This window comes from Cimex lectularius, unplaced genomic scaffold (genome assembly GCF_000648675.2).
Source record: "Cimex lectularius strain Harlan isolate CLEC.00 unplaced genomic scaffold, Clec_2.1 scaffold439, whole genome shotgun sequence".
Lineage (NCBI taxonomy): Eukaryota > Metazoa > Arthropoda > Insecta > Hemiptera > Cimicidae > Cimex > Cimex lectularius.
The window spans coordinates 55,372-80,183 of NW_019393005.1; the positions used below are offsets into that span (position 1 = coordinate 55,372).

The 24,812-nt window shown below is 34.2% G+C and overlaps 1 protein-coding gene across 1 annotated transcript in view; it reads left to right on the plus strand.

Moving 5' to 3' along the window:
• Positions 1 to 529, plus strand: part of LOC112126129 — a 54,624-nt gene extending 54,095 nt beyond the window's left edge. Inside the window, exon 3 of the mRNA XM_024229745.1 lies at positions 365 to 529. Within this exon, the coding sequence (XP_024085513.1) occupies positions 365 to 529 (165 nt within the window). The remainder of the gene's footprint in view (positions 1 to 364) is intronic.
• Positions 530 to 24,812: the final 24,283 nt, after the last annotated feature.

Below are 24,812 nucleotides of genomic sequence, written 5' to 3' on the forward strand. Positions count from 1 at the left end.
AAACACGGATTATGGTGATTAAGATAACTATGAGCGTTAGTATGGACTAATGTTTCGGTGCGGGGTGCGGTATGCGGGATTATTAACAATGGAGGGGTTGCGATGCAAAAAGCTTCTGGTTCTAACACAGATTTAAAGCTGGGGGCTACGTCCTGGAGCTTCCCTTCCAATCTGACTTGCATTTAATTCGGCTTTGGAAATGTTTGAAAACACATGATTCTAACTGGATGATAACGCAGTTTTTTGGTAACAAAAGATGCAAAGGTTGGTTTACATCCATAGGAACCGTTTAATATAAAATTAATAGGTTTTTACGTATGTATTTATATTTTTCAATACGAGCTTTTACTCTTTTATTTTTTAGAAACGTTGGCAAAGCCTTGGCATGGCATGGCAAGGCAAATGGATGATCTATGTTAAAATTATTAGTGCGAAAAATACAGGGCAGAATAATTCTTTCAAACACGTATCTAAGCGTTTTCGCCAACGCCAAGTCCTGGAGCCGATAAATCTATTTTATGTAATTTAAGTAATTGCATAAATTATGTTCTTTTGCCATAGTTGCGCATGTATTTCATGGTATTATATACCAGTGGATATTTTTAAATCTTGGATTACAAAATAATATGCTGAATTGTACTAAATGAGATTAAATGTGCAAAAAGTCTCATAAACTAAAAGATGCTTCGAATAAAGCATTTAATAAAATGGTTTTAAAAAATTGTATTCTTTTTCACTACCCTGAAAAACCATAAAATACGAATTTCCATCGCAAAAATAAATATTTTTGGTCCCAATTATCCAAGGAAAATTGTTTTGTCTCCGTGTCCGGTGTTCCACTTAAAAATGTATAACTTTTCTGGATTTTATCCAACTTCAGTGTAACCGTTGGGTAGCTTGTTCGTTTTTCATCCTATGTGTGCAACATACTATGTCATAAGTGAGAAACTTAAGGTTGGAACGAAAGAAATCATCATTAACGTTTTCTAAGTGAATTTGTTGCAAAATTATTTCTTGAAACTACTCTGCCAAGTCACTACTTGTATTGCATTTGGCATCTCGACATACGAGTATCCCCTGAAAACAAACTTTTAGGAAAATGATTAAACGATCGTTATTTTTCAACTGTTTTGCTTCCACTTTTTTAAATAACCAAAATAGTGATAACATTGAAATAACCCAACCCATCTATAGGACACTTACTGGAGTTTTGAACATAATACATTACATGTTATGGCACAAAGGTCGCCTTTCGAAATGGATTACAACCAGTGATTAAAAAAATAAAACATTTGAGGAGTTTTTGTTGATATCTTTCTTATTTTTCTCACATTTAATGAGATAATATAAAACATTATTTGCATAGCTTGAAAGTAGAATTATTCTACTTCAAACGATTTTAATAGCGTTTAATTTAAATAAAATCTTGTTAGTTATGTTATGCGATATTAAGTGAAACACACGACATTAGTTACAAAAAAAAATTTGCCCAGTGGAATCAGACCATGCACTTTACTGCCAAGCAACTTCGTATTTAATATTTTTAAGGGTAGTTATTAAGAATGTTAATTGCTTTTGCTAAAACAATGTTTTTACCTACTTTTCTCGAATTCTGTAACATTTTATATATTTAATATCATTTATTACGATCCTAAATATTTTTTGTTTATCTAAGGTAAAAAAAAATTGTCTAATATACTAATAATCTTGAGGTACATTCACAATAAATGTGTGGTGTTTAGTGAGAACACAAGAATGTCACATCTATCAGAAAACAAATACTTTGAGTGAGTACAAATACTTTGATAGAATCTAAAATTTCTATAAATATAATATAAATTCATTTTTTTCCACATCCTACTTGTATTTGTAAAATTTAAACAATGTTTATAAATCCCAGGCCCTGACGATTATCTCAATACAGATCGCAACGTTGGCACGATAAAGAAAATGCTTTTGTAAAAACCTACGTCACACCTGACCTCATCTCACGATCACCAAATAATCATTCACAATAAAGCAGAAATACATCTTTTTAACTTAAATAAAATATTTTTTCTCGGCTCCTAGTATCATTGGCACGAACGAACGCACAATGTCTAATATTTTTCGATGTAGTACCCAACACCAAAAAGAAGGGTCGTTAAAATCCATGAGACACCCCCATGTTAACACATATAATTTTTGTGTTGTTAATAATCAAATATGAAACTAGAATAGGCTAAGCCCGCAACGTCTAGAAGTCAGACTGAACTGTTGGTCTATAGCTCCGTTTATTTTTCTCTGTCCCTTATATTACTTTTCTATATCTTTTATATTATAAAACATAGTTATGAAAATTAATCTATTTATATAGACCTCTGGGATGTTCAGCAAAAAAGCGGTTATTTGTCAGTCAGTATAGAATTGATCTTATATTTGCATGTTAATTAATTTATATTAGGTTACACATTAAGGTTGTCTAAACAACGTAATGGACCCCATCTTGTAGTAAACATATAGATTGACCAGTTTCGAATGTACTATCTGTTCGATTGTTTACCTATCCGATTACACTTCGGGATGGGTTTTGACAGTTCTTCGACCTCATACCAATCAATACACGTGGTTCGTAAATCTTGACAGACCTTCATATCAGATAATTGAAACATCGGATCGGGATAAAACATCGGCTTTTACATAGAATCATTATTTCTTTTGAAGAGAATAAATCTATCTATTGTAATTCAGAACAATAAATGTAATTGTGTAAGTGAATTTGATCGGATATTAAAGTAGGTCATGAATAATGGAATCGTCAGTTCGAATGTATGAAATAGGTTTGATGGTTCTTACAACTACACAGATATTGTTGACAGCTGTTCGATCGAGATGGATTACCCTTAGATTGTGACCTTTGTTATGGCGAAATCATTTTGAGTGGAAACGATTAGAAAAATATTGATTAAACTCATCTCTTCATATATTCGCAATTTCACAACATTTATCTCAATTTTTCCTATTTGACATAAATGTTTTCATGTAGCAAATATAATAATCTATATTGTCTATTTTACTCATGTCTTAAAAATTAATATTTAAATTGTGTTGTGCAAGCTGGGAAAGATTGGAATGGGTGTTGCATGATATGCACATCCATAATCATATGACGGCCCGTGAAAGTTACTAAGTAATTGTTCGTGAGGTCTGAAGGGTAAATTGTAGGAATTACCGGTTATAATTGGAAGATTAACAGTCGGGCACAACGGGAATAGGAGCTACGAAATTAATCATGTCCGTCCCCAGGGTAAAATGTGCAACACGGGGAGTTGGAGGGGGCTTTAACCCGTTATATATGCTGATAGAGCATATGCACCTCTCGACGATACCGCTTAATTCACACTAATGAATTTACAGCGGTCCAAGACGCTCCTCGGGCCATTCACGCCTCGCTATGTCACCCCAACGCCCGTTAAGCAGTGCTATCTGCTTCCTCACCGTATCATCTGCACGTGGCGGCATTAATTTTGGAATATTAGTTTTAGGTTGTTTTTTTTTAGTAACAGCCATCCAATTATAACAATTAAATCGCCCCCCGGCCTAACAATCAGTGGAATTGTGTTAGGGCGACGCAACATTGTGGAAACACATTGTGAAAGATAAAAGAATACAAATAACAAAGTAATGTTTTGCCTCGAATTTCCGAATTACAAGTAGTTTTGACAAATAATACTACCTTTCTTATTTGTTAAATGCACTCTTTGGTCAACAATAAATATGGAAATCTTTGGATACATTCTCAAGAAGTAATGGATAGTAAAGAGTTTCCTTAGTAATATAATGTTTAAAGTGTTAAACCTGTTATGTTAAATATTCTCTCGAAACGTTTCGAAGATAATGTTTAAATAAATCCTTCGAAACAGGCATTACCACTTTCGTGAACTTTTTTGTTAAGAAAAAACTCGTTTTTGTTGTCTAGCAATCTATTTACTTATCATAACTAAATATCGTATATTAATAAATTTTATATTTTTAATTCTGAAAACTAAAATCTGTACGCGTGATAAAAAAAATCCCACATTATTTTCTTATATTGCAAATCAGATTGATTTGTCAGGTCATATACAAAACATATACGTATATTAAATTTTAAAAAATAATAAAATAAAAACACAACCTTGTCGTTTTATGCTTAGTTAAAGTTTATATGGCATTTTTATTTTTTTTAATTTAAAAAAATTATTAAAATAACGAACAATTTTAAATGTGGATTTCTTATATTATTACGGTGAAATCTACCGAATAACTTTACTCTTTGAGCACAACGTATACAATTGTTACAAGGATGGGAGTTCTTTTATCGTAGAAAGGAAAATGGAAATTGATAGATGGAGCCATAACTGGAGTCAACACCTCATTGATATTCTAGGTGGGGTCCCGGCGCCTTCGCACTTACCCGAGTCTATAATCGTGATAATTGTTCAGTTTGATTTATTTACCATCCACGCTTGTCCGCTTTCTTACGAATGGGACACAATTTTTCTTTCCGGTTTTCGGTTTTTTTTCTTCTCGCTTTCCTCGGCGTATTGACTCTCTAGTAGCCGCCCTCCGGCCTATCGCACAATTCTCATGCAAACAGCCTACCTGGCGAATTAGAAATGTAAAATTCCCACCCCCTAGGCTTTCGATACAATAAAAAGATATAAAAATAGGGTTGAAGAATCTTTTGTTATCGATATCCCACTGGGATGCTATTTTTCCATCGGTGCTATTTTCAACACGGCATTGTTTCTTCTATAAAATCTGCTTACAGAAATGTTAACATACGAACACTCATATTGTATCATATATGTTTGTGCCGTTTTATTAAATAAGTTTATCTGTTTTTCGACTGAAACGTCTGGAAGTTATGACACGATGTCTCTTACACGACTTCTTGAAGAACGTTTTGATTTCCAATTAATTAAGGTTTTTAGTTGAGATAAAATAGTCACTGGCACGAGCGGGATTCGAACCCACGATCTTCGGCTAGATACGCCGCTGCTCTACCACTTGAGCTATCGTGACCTCGATCCACTCGGATACTAACTTCCCATCTCAACCTCACCTTTTTGAATTTTCCCTCCTTTTTGCCATTTTTCAATTGTCATTTTTTATCTCAAGTATCTAGCCGAAGATCGTGGGTTCGAATCCCGCTCGTGCCATTGACTTTTTATCTCAACTAAAAACCTTAATTGTAATATATTAATTGGTCAAGCGGACCACAAAATTAGTGAATTTAAAGTTTTGATTTCCTTTCAAAAATAAAAGGCTGCTTTACAACACCATAGTTAAGTCGATATGGACTTGGGAACTGGAAGCTAGGGGTTTAGCCAAACATTCCAACATCCGTCCCATAGAAACTGCCCAATCCTCTTAATTCTACTAAAAAAATTCTACGAAAAATACTAAACGGTCTATTTTATGTAGCCAACCTAACTACACATACAGACATAAATGTTCTTTTCTTTCAAGTTGAAATCCGTTTCCGTTACATCAAATTTCACAAAACCCTCCCAACTACCGTAAATCAGCACGTCAGAAACCTCTCATCCACTCGAATTCTCTTGAACCCTCGCGCCGACTGAAGATTCGATGGACGCGAGATCTCTTAGGATGTAATGGCGATGGTAGCGAAAGTGATAATTACATAAACAGACAACATTGTAGTACCATTGGAGTACTTCCAATGTATATTTCCTTCATTCTGGTTTTTAATTTTATATATATTTCCTTTCCCATTGTTCCATGATACCTATTTGAAGGTAGTAGTAATGTACTAGAAATAAAAAAATATCCTTGGAACATAGTATTTTATTTTATTACGTTTATTTAGCTTTTTCCGGGTTTTTTTTTCGTTATAGTACTGTAATTGTTGTTCAATTGGTATTATATCCTCAAAAGTACTGAAATTGAAGTATGTTTTGTGTTAATTTTTTTAAGGTCATATGTTCCGTAAATTAGCTCCTTGTCTCGTTTTTTATCCGGTATACATAGCGGATATTACCATTAATTCCCTTTCCTCAAATCCCAGCATCCACTAGCCTTCAGAAAACTGTACGACCATCTCTCCTGTTTGAAAGCATAATTCAAGAAATCGGGTGAGCATTCTCAACAAAACCTAGCCTTCACCAATCGCCGTATCTTCTCTTCCAATTTACTACAACTGTTTACCACTACACCAATCTGGGCGGAATCGGACTGTTGCGGGAGTACACCCTCGTATAAATCTCCAACCAATCCAGCCATTCCAATCCGAGAATTCTTGGAACCATTGTCTAAGCTATCTACTTAAAGCTACAAACCTATGCATTACATATCAATGCAATACATAGTCTACACTGATCTTTGAATGACACATCATACATTCCCTTTCTCCTCGAAACCCCAAGAAAACCATTGACGCCCAACTACTTTCATTCCTAATAATCTGGTCTGTCCTGTAATAGGTTTGTTTAGGTCATGGTAAGTGTAAATAAGACTGTGAAATATATGCTTTAACATGCATTATCAATTGAATATTATTAAATTATATATATTTAATTATTAATGTGATTGATTGATATAAATCGAATGAAATTCAGCACTATCCGAGCAAAGAAACTTTTGAAAAACATTGTATTCTCCATTCGAAGGTCATGATGAAGGACTTTCTAAAATTATGATTATCCAGAGAGAGAGAGGGAGAGAGTGAGAAAGAGAGATTCAGAAATTTCAGCCCTCAAGGCCTACATTTTTTAAATCCAAACTGACTTCATTTTCACTCATCCTTAAATACTTTCTTCCCTGTTCCACCATTCAATGAAATTGGTTGGTGATGTACTAGATATGCCACCACCACCCTATATAAATATTAATATACTCAATATAACACTATTCTCTAAATTCACTCTAATCAATACATTTACTCGTCATATTTACAACATGGGAACACAATGTGAGATAGTATCAATGATATAGTCAATAAAACTGTCTTGTTTGCTCTATTGAAACAGGGATACAAAATAAAAAATGGTTATGATGGCTTGAATATGTACGATCTATTGAATGAGAACAGACGGTTCTACTCACAAATTATATTTTTTATGAATATGCTAGTCAGTCAGTTCTACTCCGTCAGTTCGTTAATAGAACCCTCCTTTTTAACTATTCAGGTTAGCCCAAATTCTAGCAACGCGCACATTTCTCATGTCGGGCAGCATTTCTACATGCTGTCTATAAGGATCCAAAAATTGGCACCCTTCTATAAATTGCAACACATCGAGCAACCTTCTCTATATACTGGACACTTCCGTGGGCTTGCCCAAAAATAAGGTTAGGATGACCGCTCTTTTACGATTCAGATAATCCGAAGGCCACCGGTCGACCCGACCGAATTTTCTATGTTGAAGCTTTCCTGCCGATCCGACTCACTGTCGCTGCCATTTTGTTTTTAATAATTATTTATTACATTTTTAGTGACTTTTTAGTTAAAAATTAATAAATATGAACCTTTCATAACTATAGTTGTTGAATGAAAAATTGCATATTTTTAATAACTAACTTTTTGGCAAAATATAGCCTAAACTTCAAAATGGCAAATACATTTTTATTCTTGCATTTTAAGTTTTTGCAAGAATATTTAATTTACACTTCTTAAAATCAAATAAAGCCAATTTTGACAAATGGTATTATAAGTGGACGCTAAAAATAGTTGTTCAGTCAATACAACTGTACTATTTTTCACCGGAGAAAGGAGATCGAATGCGTCACTTCTTTTGTAAATAATAATAAGGGACTTGAGCTTCAAGGAGAAAATGATAAATACATCGCTATATTCGTTAGCGTCAGAATAAGGGAGCTTGAAATATGAGAAAGATTAGTAATAGCAATTTTCCTTGTGCTTTATTCCCTAACTTATTTCGTTACCACTCTTTGAAATTGAAATCGGACTTGAAGTTTACTGCGCTCTCTCCAAAATGTATTCGGCAAAACTGATGTTAGCAATTCCATTAGGCCGGTCTCAAAGAGCCTTTCATGTGAAATGTTATTAAACTGGGTATAACTTTCCCCGAATTATATCTCAGCTAATTGACCGGGCCTCGGTTCATTCCCTCTTCCCGTTACACAAAATAAGACTAAGGAATATAATGAGTTTCCCGGAGTAATTCCACGGTATCTTTTATTATGTATCCTGCCACTATTAGTAATTCGAACAATTGTAACGGCGAATTCGTTCGTTTGCGTGTTTTTCCACTGTTTTTATCAGGCGTAACAAACCGCCCGACCGTTGCACTAATTTTTTTTCTATCTTACAATGAAAATTACTGATCTTACATTAGACAGTATCCTAAAGATAGCAATTTAGGCTACATAAATTAATAATATTAGTGTTAGTTCATGAACCATCATCGGCAAAATTTAATTGCGTTTTGTCCTTAGCTCAAAGGGTTCACGACTCTTCCCTCACAAGTTGGTTAGCTCGAAGATTAAAGCCACCTTACACCCATTCCCATGCCTTATTACCTTCTGGCTTGCCGTGTTAGCGGATAATGGGTTCAATCAGTGTATCCAAATTTTGTTAAACGACATCTTTTATATTAACTTGGGTTATAATAAAGTGTGGTGTTTAGTGTCCGTTAGTTAATGATTATTTGGAGATGGTGAGATGCGGTCTGGTGGCGTATTTTTTAGAAAAAAATTTTCTTTATCGTGCCAACGTTTCGGTCTTTTTTTAGCCCTGATGTCTCAATAAAGTAAAAGAAAATATTTTCTAAAGCCTACGTCATACTAGACTGCATCTCACGATCTGCAGATAATCGTTATAATAAAGTTTTTAATTAAATAGCCCGATGAAAAGAAAGTCGACAATTATCATTAAATGTTTTTCTTTTTTGGCCAACTCCTCAAAGAAAAAGGCACAAAATGGAAAACAACGCGATAAAAAAAAAACTTGGTACTAATGTTGCTTTGATATTGGGTTTTATATTTTTTCTTATGGCATTATTTTTTTTAATCGTTGCATTAATCAGTGGTCTGTGAAACCAAATAACTGCCCAAATGTATTGTATTGGGGATTATATATTGTTGTATTTATTTATTCATATACCATAGATTTTTGTATTGTTTTTTGTTGTACTAACCACTAATCTTAATAATCTGATAGTTAGAATAACCAAGGAAGAAGTGCCCGCCCATCTAAGAGTGGGTAGGTTTTCCGTTTCAAACACGAAAAACCTAGAAAAAGACCTCTTACTCGCGCCGTATACGATTTCCGAAAAAAATATGTTGAATGAAAACACCTGACCACAGCTTGGGGTCAATGGGGATGTTTGATCACTTGGCCAAGGAAACCAGCGACTGTTTTATTGCTACAATGGCCTTACGTCACTCAGAGAAACACAAATCAGTTTGAACGTGAAGGATTTATTCCTTTATTGTCCAAATTTGATGACCAGTATATGGAAGTATAACAGCGCAATGGCATTTGCTTTTTTTTCTCCCGGTAGGAAAGAAATTTCAGGAATTGGACCGTGCTATTTTAAAATACAACGACAGATTCATCGATTCATATCGTATTGCCACGTGAGGGTGAATTTACGACATCCCGTCCATCATATTTTTCAGACTCTTCCCAAGATGATCATGTGCGTTTAGGACGCCAAGAAAGTGAAAAAAGACCATGCAGTTTTGTCCGCCCTTGGTGACATTTTGGCTAAAACCCCTTATGCCGAAGCATACAGGAATGGAGCTGAAACAGTTTCAAGACGAAAGTTGTAACTTCAATTAGTGTTTTGTTTATTGTTTAAAGATGCATGTGCGTAGATTTAACAAACCTACAGCAGAAGGAATAGCTAATTCTGTATTCATCATCAGGAGAACTGCGTCAAAGCAGTTCAAAGTTCATTTATGTTTTAAGCTCTCATTGTAATCCCATGTTGTAACCACTGATCTATCCTGTGGTGAGCTAGGATGGGACACCGAAGTGACCCATAACAGCATGAGAAAACCAAACCGTTGTGTACGACTAACACTGTTACAGTTGAAAAAAATTAGTTATCGAGAATATTATTGAAGGTAATAATCGAGGAAAGAATATTAAATTTGTTGTGGCAATTTAATATAATGCCCCGATTTTTAATATGTTCAAGTCAACATTCAATCAAACATTAATTTTTTGGGCACTTTAATACACGTTATATACGAAGAAAATATATATCTCAGTTCAGAAGTCAGATAATCGGTTAAAAGCAATTCCTGTCATTCAGAACGTCGGATTACTTTACACCAGTTTGTCCAAATTAATCTAAAATAATATTCAAAGGTCTATGCAGGAATTTAGAACCAAAACCGTTAGCGTGGCAACTATGTGTCAACATCCTAACCACTTGGACAGATAATCAATTATGTAAACATACAAATATAGATGACAAAGCATTAAATGATTTATAAAACAAGGTGCCACGCTTTTTTATTCCTGCGCAATGGGATTTGAACTAAGATTGATTACAAAGTATGTAAATACATCATGATATAACCCAATTTACTGTTGGTAGACTTACAAGATTGCATTTATCTTAATAAGAACGAGGGATGTTGTCGGTGGTTCGTTGAAGGGCCTGAATCCATTCTAACTTCAATCAATCTTCAAAATCCGACATAATCACCTGTATATTATCGAGAAAAGACTTTTGCTAATGAAAAGTTCAATTCATAGTATGCTGAAAAACGTTAAACTGTTTACTCAATGCAATAATTTATAATTAAAATGTATAGTGATGTGGTTTTAAATCAAGGATTGTCGAAACGACATAAACCGGACGAAAATTACGACTTTTCTTCCAACCAACCTGGTTGATTTATGATCTTACGAATTTCCTTTTTAATTCGTCCACGAGTAACCACAACCGGTTTGCTTTATGGACTTAAGAGCGCAAACAGTAAGTTTTAAAAGATTTAAAGTAAACGTTATTTATATGTTTATAAACTTTCATTCCTATTTGGCTAAAATCACCAACGTAAATGCAAATTCGCTCACATCTAGTTGGTAACGATGTACCAAATGCATTCACTGAAAACATTTCTATTATAAACAAAAGGTTCAAATAGGATTAATCATCATTTAAACGACGAGTAAAAAGGTCTATAAACAAAATATTGTAATGATATCGTCAGACAGTTTTTAGTATCGATTCATTGCCTATAGAGTTATAGTCGCAAGGTGAACCGGATCGCGATATTTTAGGAAATTTAAAAATATAAAATAATAAAAACTGAACTTTTGGGCCAAGTTTATTCTTTATATGACAATATTAGCTCTAAAACTATTTTAAAAATCTTTAATTTTTAGCTCGCAATTTAACATTTTATACAAACATATTATTATAATATTTTTATTATTGTTATTTTTAAATTTTGTTACTGCTAAAAATTAACTTATCCATCTCAAAATGGTTGCTTGTAGTAGTATGGTTGTTTAGTAATTTTTCAATTTGTTATTAAATTTTGGTATAATCTTTTCAATTAATTAATCTTTAATTAAGGTTTTGGTTGAGATAAACAAGTCAGCGTCACGAGCGGATTCGAACCCACGACCTTCGCCTAAATACGCCGCTGCACTACCACTTGAGTGATCTTGACACCAACTTCCCATCTCAACCCCAGCTTTTGAATTTTCCCTCTTTTTTGCAATTTTTCAAATGCCGTATAATCTATTTGATTCTCGGCGACAAATGAAATTTTTTATAATAAATTTCAACGATGGTATGAATCGATTACGTATAAGCATTGCCGAAATTCTACGAGTATTTTATCTCTTTTAGGATAAAATACTTAGGAGGAAAACTACTACGTATTGGACCAACAACTCTCCCGTATCAATCGCTTTTATGAAAAATTTCAATTTTTGTTTACAACTCTGTGGAATTCGGTGAGAACGTTTTAAATGTAAATTAAATTATTCTCAAATTTTGTACCCCTAAAGATTAAACTTGGTCAACAATTTCAGCTTTTTTAATAGGGGGTTCCATTATTTTCGAAAATATCGTGATCCGGCCCACTGTACGTTGGCATTGAAGGTGACCCATCGATGATGAGGAACAATCAATGCTGACATCCCCCATCCAGCCCACACGATGTCAATAATCATTGATTTCGTCATTAATTCCCCGTTTATACATGAATAATTAAACTGCCAGTGGTCTATTGATTCTGATTGGTGTATTATTTGGCAACGGTTTTGATTCTAAGGGCAGCTCATAACTTACTTACTGAATACGAAAACTTAAGCACCTTTCGTCTGTATAGGTCTAATTGTGTAACTCCCATGATGAACACTATCGTGAATTAAGACCTTGGAATGCACGTTTTTACCACAAAATTAAGCACTTAACTTCTTTTGTAAAAATTTTCTTACCGTACTAGGTAGACGTATAGCTAGTAGCTCATATTCGTAAAGGATAATGCCGATGTTCTTTCGATAGAGTCGAGTCACTGTCCCTTGTTTGGCCATCTTGAGATTGTAGTTAAGAAGGCAGTGCCCGGAATAGAGTATTATTTTCCTCTTGCCAGCTGCGAGGGAGGTGTGTTTTTGCATATATTTGAGAGATTTATAAATCTCTTAACTTGCTTCATACCACGTGCTTTTTCAGCTTTTTCATTTAATTTGAGTTTATCTTTCCCAAGCCGTTTTTCCAGCTCCAATTTTAGCATTTAACGCTCTCGACAGCATGTAGTTGTTGTTCCTATCCCTTGGGTTGGAGGACCTTGGTTTCTTTGGAGAAGGATATGCCTTCATCTTTTAGAATGGGTACATTTTTCATTCTTCTCCTGTTTACATGTTTGAATTTCACTTTCAATGTTAAGTTTTGATCCATCAAATGCTTCAAATGTGACGAAGACAATATTGAATATTGTTGTAAACTGGGCTTACTGTAACAAAAAAAATTACCCACAAAAGTCAAGAGATATGCACTTGTCTAGAAAAAAAGAGAAAATAAGTGTTTTGAAATCTACTTGGCCTACATAAAGTTGAATTTTTTTCCTTCTTTAGTAGAAACGTTTTAATTTGTGTAAATTTTTATATCTAATCTAATTTAATATGATTCTGAACCTTATGCTTCTTATTGTTATATATTGAATCTTGAAATCCATTTAAAACAAAAACAGAAGCCATTATTTTAAAATATATTTAGCATTCTTAAAATATTTTTTTCCAGTACTTTGGGCTTATTGGCAAGAACACTCGGACAGGAGGATAATATTTTTTCGTCCTACTATCGCCAAAAAAGTTAAAGCCACTAGATTCCCATTGTCTATGACTTCTGATTATAATTTAATTAAATCAGCAGAAAATCATTTAAAATAAACACAGCAACAAGCCAGTAGATAATTTTTTTTTATGAATGTATAAAGAGATTTTATGAAAGATAGAAAGGACTGATGAATATAAAACTGAATACATCATGGAATATATTGCGTAATATGTTCTTTCATGAAGACTACTGATGGGATATTCTGTTCAATATTAAACGTTAATTTAGAAAAAACGAGTGTGAGTATACATCATTAACGTTATTTTTCGTAAATTGTTACAGGTATGGATCATTCATCATTCAAAGTTTTCCTGGAGTTCGTGACGTGCGTATAAGATATTTTGTACATTTGCCGTTGTTCAAGTCTTTGTTTCTGTTCCCTTAACTCGGCAATACATGCATTGTGCTGCCGGGCCACCTTTGGAATATCAAGTAAAGGATAGATCGATTCCTACAATCTTTTTTATTAGGTAAGTCCCCTCAAGAATCCCAATGATCCGTCTCCAAAAAACGCCATATCTCCATTTTATATCATTCAAACGTCTATCGAATTCATGAAGTTTTGTTTTCTTCGCGCGCGCGATTTTCTTTCGTAGATTGTTTTAACAGAAATTTTCACCGGAACGTTTTCGATTTTACGTTGATTTGTACAATATATCGCTGGTCTGATACGTCCTCACCGAGAAGGGTGGGTTAAATAATTCAAGAGCATCCATTTATCATTATGCCCATGAATATCAGTTCAATTCACCAGCTCTCGATCTTATCCTTGAGTTGTATAAAATATGATCCGTTTGCTTTCCAGCCAATAATTTATAATGCACTCTCTTATTTTACTTCCGATGAAATATTACAGCGATCGGATACAGCTAACTTACTTTTCAACTTTTATCTTCCTTTTACGTTCAGCTAATCTATTTACATGAGCCACAATAGAAATACGTGAGTATCTACTACTTCTTTTATCTATAAAGTTTCTTAGTTGCCATCCCGCTTCATCTTGAACATGTTTGTTTTCTGAAAGTGTAACTGTTTCGTATTTGCTTCTACAAAAATACTCCATGACATATAAACACAAAAGCAAACATCTGTAGTAAAATTTTATTTTTTGGTTTTTTATCCAAACTTATTTATGGTAAAAAATAAATAATATATACAAGTAAAATTTTGTTTTCATCGATTCCACGAGTTCTTTACATATTATACAATATAATTATAAATTTATTTATTCGTTTGTAAACTTAAAATATTTTGACATATAACAAACATTAATCCATATGCATAAGTATACACTTATCATATATTACAATTAATTAAGGTTTTTAGTTGAGTTGAAAAAAAGTTAATGGCACGAGCGGGATTCGAACTCACTATCTTCGGCTAGATACGCCGCTGCTCTACCACTTGAGCTATCGTGACCTCGATCCACTCGGATACTAACTTCCCATCTCAACCTCACCTTTTTGAATTTTCCCTCCTTTTTGCCATTTTTCAATTGTCATTTTTTATCTCAACTATCTAGCCGAAGATCGTGGGTTCGAATCCCGCTCGTGCCATTAATTTTTTTTCATCTCAACTAAAAACCTTAATTAATTGTAATGTATTAATTGTTCAGGCGGACCACGAAATTAGTGAACTTATCATATATTTATTATAAGCCACCTTTGGATAAGATAACCTAGAGTCGACAGTTGGCTCTGATAGTTCTTTATTTTATGCGTACTCGAAAATTATGAAAAATTCAACAACATATATGTAGGGTGACCTTCGATGAGATTAATACTGGAGGAGGTCATCCCTACGTGTTAAATTGGACTAGAAAGTCTCTATTAAGGAATGTCTGAGTTTCAGGTATCTTTGAGATATCTCTCTTTTCAAGTTGCTTCAACCTATCACAACTTTACGCACAAGTTACGCATATCGCTTAAAATGTGAATCTTAGTTAATCCTACTACAAATTTAACTACACCAATGGAAAGAACATTGAAAATAACCATATGATATTGATTTTATTGCTACCTTGAGGAAACAAACTCACTTTTGTACGTATATACTTTTCGTTTTCAATTTTTAGGATAGTTATTTATCTCATTGTTCTCCCAACTTCAGCTAAACGACTTGTCTGGCTTTAACTGGCGTTGATGAGCTGTCAGCCAAAGGGATAAAGTTGGAGAGTAAATTACATGATAGAATTTTTATGGATACTTTTAAAAAAGGGATGTTTTAACCAACTGAGAAAAATGGGCCAGTAATTAGAAGGGAGCTAGGGATTGTGAAAGTCTTCTGAGGAAATAGCACATACAAGTTTCAACCCGGTCATTCGACTTGTTAGTCGACATAAACGAATCCCTGCAGTGAAATGGCACATAAATCTGCTTCAATGCTAATGAGCCATTGGATGTCGTGGGTTTTACAGGACATTTAACTCGTACTGCCCTTCCACTGACAACCGACCTACAAACTCTCCGGCTCTTAGCCATTTTAATTTAAACTTTGTTTCATTAAAGACCCTAATCAGGCTATAAACCCTATTCGCTGAGCCAAGAAAGTAGCAAGTTTAATTACATAAAACTGCACTTATGGTGCTATTACAATTAGCAAGTTTTATCGTGTAGTTGGCTAAGTTGCATATACTCGAAGAAAATTTATTAAAAACTGATTAAGAACGAAATAATATCAGGAAGACAGAGAGAGAAGAGAGAGAGAGAGAGAGAGAGAGAGAGAGAGAGAGAGAGAGAGAGAGATTAAAAGGGAGATATATATAGATGAAAAGAGAAAGAAGGGTTTTGGATAAAAGTTACACTGTTTCAGTCATCAGATTTTCCAATTCAATGTCTACTAAAAAATAAATGTTCCAATGTCTTCTTTGTACGTGACAGTTAACCGAGCCGTCTTAATTAATTCCAAATGAATCACAGCCATTACCCTTCCTGAATTACGTGGGGAAGTGCAGGCAGACGTCGTTTAATCAGTATGCACAACAGTGACATGGACGTAAGAGGGTACAGCATGAAAGTGAATTAAAGTGCAATAAAGGCAGAAAGGTGGACGTCGGGATCACGTAGTGGGCAGGAAAGTGTCTGGAGAACATAACAATTGGTAACTTCCTGCCTTCGGATTGAGATATCGGCGTGTATATTTGATAGGAGGGTCGCCCCTTCTGACTGATGGCCCAGCACCATTCAGCCAATCCCTCTAAGTACCCAGACCAGGGCCGTGCATTTGTTTTAATAAGTGCACCCGTCTGAACAGAACGCCGTCTTTGAATAATGCTGCACATAAGGGCTCTGGGACCTAAGGGACCTCTTTCAATTTGTTTCACTGTAATTTTATCCCTGCCTTCCCCGCTCTCTCCACTACGTCTCTTGCGGTCAAACGCTACACCATTAGAGATATTGGACAAGGAGAATTGTTCTTGTTCTCGGGTTTAAAGTGATTTTTCTTTAACATCTTAAGAAAAATGATATAATCTATTTGTTATATTACTTCATAGACATATTACTTCCACTGTTTTAACCTGTAACTAGTCCATATTCAATACGGAAACAAAAGCTAACATAAAACGAGAAAGAGAGAGAGAGAGAGAGAGAGAGAGAGAGAGAGAGAGAGAGAGAGAGAGAGAAAGAGAGAGAGAGAGTGAGAGAGAGATAATGAGGAAAATGTTCGGTTTTCTAGGATGTATAATAAAATTGATGTTATAGTAGATGATGGGTTTTGGTCTGCGAGTCGGTGAACTCATGTTGAACCGGCACACAGCACTACTGGGTCTGTCTTCATACGCGGATGAATGTTTGACTTATTCAAACGCGTTTCCGCATTGCGCCATCTTCAGTGAGAAACTGTCTGTCATTTTGTCTGAGTACGGTTTATATAGTATTGGGTCCGTCGCTGGTCGCTGGGGGCGTTGCGTTCGATCGATGTTGTTATTTGTTAATGTGAGATACGTCTAATACTATTATTATTTAACCATCGCAAATTTGCACTGATAACTATAGATCTAATCTTATTAGGAAAGTGCCATTCCTTAATTATATATTAAAATTATTTATCACTATGTTTGGATAAATGAAATAATAAGAAATTACAAAAACATAGCAAATTAGCAGTGTGTGTGTGAGAGAGAGAGAGAGAGAGAGAGAGAGAGAGAGAGAGAGAGAGAGAGAGAAAGACGGACAGAAAGATAGACAAACAGAGAAATTTCACATGCCAAATATAGTTTTTTTAGTATTTATTTAGTTTGTTTCTATCCATTAAATCCACAAAGCATTTTGGCATTTTCATTTGCCTGTCTACGTTTAATTATGTTAACAATGCCAAAGAGATCTAAATTGTGATTCAACCGTAGCACAGTTGCAATTCAAACTGCCTCCAAAAACCCAAAGCAAGTTTATCTTTCGCTATAAACCTATTTACAGTTAACAGGATATTTAGAAATAGCAGATAGCGGATTTTTCGTTTACTATTTTCAGTATAATTTTACTCGAGAACATCTTTCTTTGTATAAATATAAGACCGCATCTCACGATTTCTGAATAATTATAAATAAAGAATCATCCTTTATGAGCAAAGCTAGAGAAACAACTAATTACTTAGGTGTAGGAAAATCAGGTAAACATGAACGTTAGATAAAGAAAACGACGGTCAACAGAGAAACAAATAACAAAAGAAAGAGGGAGCAAACAGTGAATGAGAAAGTGGGTAAAAAAACGTTTTTTTCTCATTATACATTATACCGGGAAAATATTTCATGGTTCACATTTCGAGGCCATCTTTAAGGGAAAGGAATTCAGAAATTAATTTATTTAAATACCATTTGAACACATGGGTCGTAATAACTGATAATTAGGGACGTTTTAGGCCGGGCAATTTGATTTTTTTTATAACATATACATTTAATAAACACCGAGGAATCCCAAATGTGGACTCGCGTCGTAAAAATTGATCTCCTCCGGTCGGGGTTTAATATAAGTGAGGGTATTGGCGGTCGTGAATGGCTGTGTAAGCCGAGTATGTGCCTGCAAACAATAGTTTCATCAGTCGCCTTTACTGCTTCACCTTTTATTACCCGTCCAGATGATATTGCTCAGAGGTATAATTACACTCGATTTATCGGTTTACAGTAAAGTTTTATGTCCACTTAGTTTTATTGGGGGCCTGGAGAGGAGAGCAACTCTAATTCCAGTCTCGAGACAAAATCCTAAAGGGAAGAAGAGCTTAGAAGACACTCCACGGTGATTTGAGATCCTTTTACGTCAGCAGTGTTTTATGTTTCAAATAAACCGGTATCTTTCTGGGTAAAATGCAATCAGATCTTCTTGGCAGACCCCTTTTTTTAATTTTTAAACTTAAAATGTATACCATAACTTTTAAAAACCATTGATTTTTTTCACCACTGTAACAATATTTGCATTTAATATTAAATTATATAATTGATATTTACCTGTTAAATCTTTGACATGTGGAAAAACCAAAATAATGGTCCACCCAACAACAAATTTAAATCCACTACCTGGTCAATATCTATAACAAGCAGCAAGTAAGAGTGTTAATACTTCAAAATTATTTCACTGTTCGATTTGTCCAAAACTAATAATAATTTAAAAAATTCTTTAAACACCACTGGTTTTCTTTTCATTCCGTGAAAATAACTCAATTTTTGATGATTGCGCCTTCGAAGGAAGTCATAGTGAGTGATGTATGCAGAAAGACGTGATCATGGATGATATTACTGCAGACAAAAATATGCACATTGTTTATACATATTTAAAAGATTCTTTGGTTATTAAATTTTTTATTTCTTCTAGTTTAACTTTTTCTTCTGAGTGTAATTATTGGTCACTATGTTAATATGCAACTACAAAAGAGACAGCACCGAAAATTAGAGAATCTTATTGTCGTGTACTCAGAATTTAACTGACCTTTTTAAGCCATGAATTTTTTCGTTATTTTTTGCGTATTTCGTATTACTTCAATAAATAAACCTCCTTCATATTTTGTGAGATTTGTCCGTGTGATGAATCTGTACTTTGGTATCTTAGTAGTTTTTCGATTGTGTTCGTGTTATTCATACTGTTTTAATACTCCGACTTTGTTAAGCAGATTTTTATTTCTATTGATTTGTTAGATTGTTCGTTTTTCCCCTATGTATTTGTAGTATATTTAGTACGCTGGTTTTTGGCTTTCTGTTTTTTTAAATGCGTTTTGTTTATTACTTTGTTGATCGTGTTTGTAGGGGAAGTTTTCACTTTAAATCTTTGTAAAAAAACACGTCTTCGAGTTTGCCTGAAGTTAGTTTTGAAATTCCCAAAATTTTGATAAAACTTAAAAACAGTCTCATATTGATTGTGTAATTTAGTGCATAGTTCGGTCCAATATTTCGGCTAGTTACGTATATTATATGTCATAGGTTTAGCTATAATAATATTAATTTTAAACTAAATACCACACAGTCCTCCTAGTATGTAATGGTTTTAATTTATTTTTCAATAAACATCAAACTTTGTATTCAATCTTTATCCCAAATATCCTAGGAGAAATTTAAATGAGATACAAAAGTAGGAGAGAAGTGTGAAAGCGCATGAAGTAGAAAAATAGAAATTTATGAAGGCACTGGTTGGGGTTGTCTGCTCATAAACATTAATTCAGTGTTGCACTCCATCTCTGGACAACGCCTAACATTATCCGGCGTGTCTTCCAATAAATATAGTTGTAGCCGTTAGCGAAAACATATACTTTGAGTTTATACTCTGTTGGTTTACTTATTAATTGTGTACAAAAATGTTAAATAAATACAAATCTTGTTAATTTTTATATGATCGGTTTTATAAAATAGATTTTTTAAATAGTATGTTTTATTTATTTTAAAGATAGATCAACATTTAAATGATTTTTTATCTGTTTAATTACCCTTGTACTAAAAGGCTATTTAGATATTACCATCATACAAAACCAACTGTCGTCTTGTTTTTTTTTTTAATCTTTTTTTGGGATTGGGTTGAATCTAATAATGCTTATATCTAGTATTAAATATAAATTGTATTTATAGGCGTGATGAAGGAGACCTGTAATTACATATATTACAAAGCAAAGTTTCCAAGTATCGAATGTATTATATTGATGATGAACACTCGTTCTGTAAGTTGTTCAGTCTGAAATTTCATTCGTACGACTTTCTTTATCGGTTTAATAACAATGAAAAAAATATTAAAAATGAACTTCGTATTCTATCTCAGATAAAAGTTACAGTTTTTGTTCTTATACTTTTAATTCGCAAACTCATGTATCTGTTTATAAAACATGAGTTACAATTCTGTCAGTGAGACACTGCGTGTTGCACGTTCTTTATGTAGGTCTAATAATTTTCTCGACGAAGAAGTGGCATCGTCCAAACGTTGATCTATTCTCAGATGAGCTAAGCTTCTTTGGTAAGTGATAGCCATGTCTTTGGAATGGTTAAATAAACAAAACAATATAATAAATTTTGGTGAAACATCCAACGAATTCTCTAATTGTGAAGGTGGTCGGTGAGTTGTGAGGTATCCAGACTAATTAAACGTTCGCATACCTACTTATTCAAATCAATGGAAAATGTGAAGCTTGGTATCTGGATGATTGCAATATATAAATATTAGATCTATAAAATAGTAGATAAATTATCTCTATTTGGGACAGTTTTCGATTTGCCTTATATCTCCGCCTTATATTCGTAAAAACTCAAATAATGAAACTGGTAGTAATTTTTCAAACTTCAAGAAAGATCTAATTCGTAGGTTGCTAGTTTTTATCAGAGGTTTAGCAAATTCTGTTGAAAATAAACGGTAGTAGTCCTATTTATTCAATCGAAGAGACAACCCCAAACCCCATACAGCGGTCGGTCCAATTAACATAGTACCAAACGAAAAAATAAGATGGCAAAATCTTTCAATGGAACATCGGGGATTGTCATTTCGTCTGACGTTACATCGGGTTTACACTGGCACCTGGTCTTTTACTTTTTCGAAGAAATCACGTCCTCGCTCAACCTGCCTCGATAAAAGGGTTGAATAAGAGAATTAACTTTAAAATAACATTAGCATGAGAGAAAGATCGCCTGCCGGTTTTTTTCTGTCGAAAATTAACACAGTAACGTCATTTTAAATTAAATTACTGCTTTCTACAAATAATTAAAAGATTGAAAATTTTATGACTTTGTTTAGAAAGCTCACACGTCCGAAGTTTGAAAAAGTACTTAAAGCACTGAGGGGAGCCGGTACCCCTCAATTTTTTACGGTTTAAGGCTCTTGAGGACAGCCTTTAAAAATTGTAAGCGGAAACGGAGAGCCGCCTAACGGGTCCCAGATGGGTGATGAGCACCTAGAATTCAAATGAAATAAAAATTCCTGGCCCTTTATTTATCCTCCGGTTTTAATCAAAGTTGTGAAGACGAGATTCGCACCCCTACCAATAAATACGACCTGGCACACTTAATGGTCTTTATAGTCTGTTAAGAGTAGTTTAACTTGAAGCAACTCTTGGAGGAAAAGTTTAAAGCGGTGGCTCGGTTTAAAACACACACGCATACGGAAGGCATTTAATTGATATAATATATCCTCTGCAGCGGTGCTTGGTATAAACTAACTTCCAGCGCCGCACCTTCCTGGCCCAAACTTGAAATTTAACCTTAATAAGTATTCAAACCGGCCTAGAAATCCAAGTCGCACTTCCTGCATGCATGATTTTATTAAACATTAACATTCCTAGTTAATTATAAATTATTCCCTACGTATTCGAGATAAGGATCAGGCATACGAAACTTTTTCCAGCCCTGCAGGACCCCAACTTAGCACCCACATAAGTCTTTAATTATGTCATGGAGTCTTTAAATGCCAATACGCCGTTGACTAAACTCAAGTCTTTAAATTAATTATCACAGAGGTCAAGAGCAATTTGTACGCATGTTTTTGGTAAAACCTATTTTTTATTATACAAGGATTTTCTAAAAGATTTGGTTAGTGTGAATTACAGTTAAATCAAGACCAACGAATTTCCATAATTCTGTGCAGCTATTGAGTAGTTTGCTATACTTAACCAATTTTTTATATTGAAATATTACTTTATAAGTTCATTTAGTTTATTCTGACGAGACATTAAATTTAGAATTAGTCTCCCTAATTAAAGTAATATTTAAATATAATTTATGCTATAAATTTTCCCCGATATCAAGTAAAAACATCCGTGTAGTTAGGTATTGTTCTGATTATAATAATAGATTTGTAATTGCTTTATCAACCACTTACCACAAAACCACCTTACCTATCAACCACCGTACTTACAAAATTATACTGGGAAATGTGTAATAATGTAATGTTTTGAGGGGTAAACTCATCTGGGTGCTTTTCGACGATCAGCAATGACAGATTTTCAACAATAATTGCCTATTGTCCGACGATGGTCGACCATGTGGACAATACTCCTTTAGTGTTAGACCAACTTATCTGTATCTATTGGATTGTAAATACGTTTGTATTACTGTCAATGATGAAAGCAGATGACGTTCGAAATATTCAGAAATATAAATGAACTACTATAACATCGGTAAAACTCTGTGGTACGTAAAAATCAATAGTTGGAGAATGAGTCAATGACTCCAATCGACAAACTAACAATCTTTTTCCTTTTTATTTTTACGTATTGTAATGTCCTATTATTTATTCATTATGAAGATTTGTGGACCTCTATACAAACTGACAGTTTTTCATATTTCGCTAGCAAAGAGGGTTATAAAAATGCTAAAATAATTATAACTTGGTACAGTGGGGTCAAATAAGTCCTACCGTTTTTGACGCTAAAGGTACTTTTCAAAAAATTTAACCAACCATATTGTTCCAATAATTGTTGCGTCTTTCACGCAATTTTGTAATTCTCTTCCCCTCCCCGAATTTCTCAGGTTTTTGAGTGATGTATTTTTGGTACTGTACATATAGCATACATTTATTATATTGTTTTGTTCATTATACTGGTCAAAAGACATGGCTACAACTTACCGAAGAAACTTGGCTCATCTGAGCGTAGATCCGTTTCGACGATTCCACTTCTTGGTCGAGCGATTTATTAGACCCATATAAGGAGCCCATGACACAGACAAAAAATCATTTAAATGTTGATACCCACCTGCTCTCAGAAAAATTGAAACAGTTGGGTAAGGTATGTTATTGAATCTTCAATGTCTCCTGTCGTTGAGGGTGGGTCATTTGCACCTTTGTACTTGAAGATGATCATCATCAACGGTTGAAATGCACAATACCAAAGTGCTTTCCAAATCCAAATTAACGTTTCCGAGCCGAGCAAAACATTTACACAGGTGATTTCTTCTAAATAGTATACACATACGCATGACAAATTTTTCTAGCAGTCCGAGCTGTCATTTTCATATTGCAATTGTAAAAACCGTTTAATTTCATAAAACGCACTATTTCTTCCTCCAGTTTTAATAAGCAAAACTCCTAGTAAAAAAAGAGATTTCAAACAACCTAACGAATAAATAAGCACCTTAATTAATTCCTTTTCAGAATGTGATTGTTTCAAAATGCCTGCAAGACTCATAAACTCTAATTATTGTAAGACGCTACGGATTTATTTGTGACAGAGGATTTTGTATGATAAAAAGGAATATATACAATATAAGCAAATAACATATTTTAAAAAATCCTAACGGTTCAAGTACAATTAAATCCATATTTAATTGATGATCAAGTGAAAGAGAAGAACAAGCAAAAACAACACGCCGATGACCGGCGATGACCTGAGATGTTTGTTGGCCCCTTAATTTCCACACATATATAATTGATCGAGACAGCGTAATCTAAAATCTAGACATTTGTTAGACGACGTGCTTGGTCAATTAGATCTAATCTAAATTTGTCGGAGATCAAAATTAGTAAAAAAAGATAAACTTAAATTATGTAAAGTTCAAACTTCCGTGCCAATTTCCGATGTTTGATGGATGATGTCAACATAATTCAAAATTTATGCGTTCAGATAAAAACCAAACCGGATTGTTGTTAGTGTGAATCCGTATAGTTGTGTTTTAAGGATAAATTTACCGGGTTTAGTTACAAACGCCAACTAGTGGACGTTGTTCCCAGGGGATTCGTTCCATCCGGTATGCAATTAGCTACCTAACCTCCGTACTAATTCCACAGGACTTAGGTTTGATCCCACGCTATCTCTTCCACCCTACATAGCAACGAGGTTGCCGAGTACCGCATCAAACCGCTCTCCCTAAAGGGCAAAAACTACCCTTAGGACCCGTCCATTAACAACTATCATTATCTCTCGCGCCCCTCTTGGCTCGGGTATTTCCTATTAATCCGGCTACGACTCTAAACGAGACGTCTTTATTGAATATCTCCCTATAAAAGCGAGCGGGCCAATGATAATTTCTATTGAATCTCTCAATGGCTCTAATAATAAACACTTGACTACGCGGAGGTCGTTAAAATTAATTATTCATGGTCATGAACA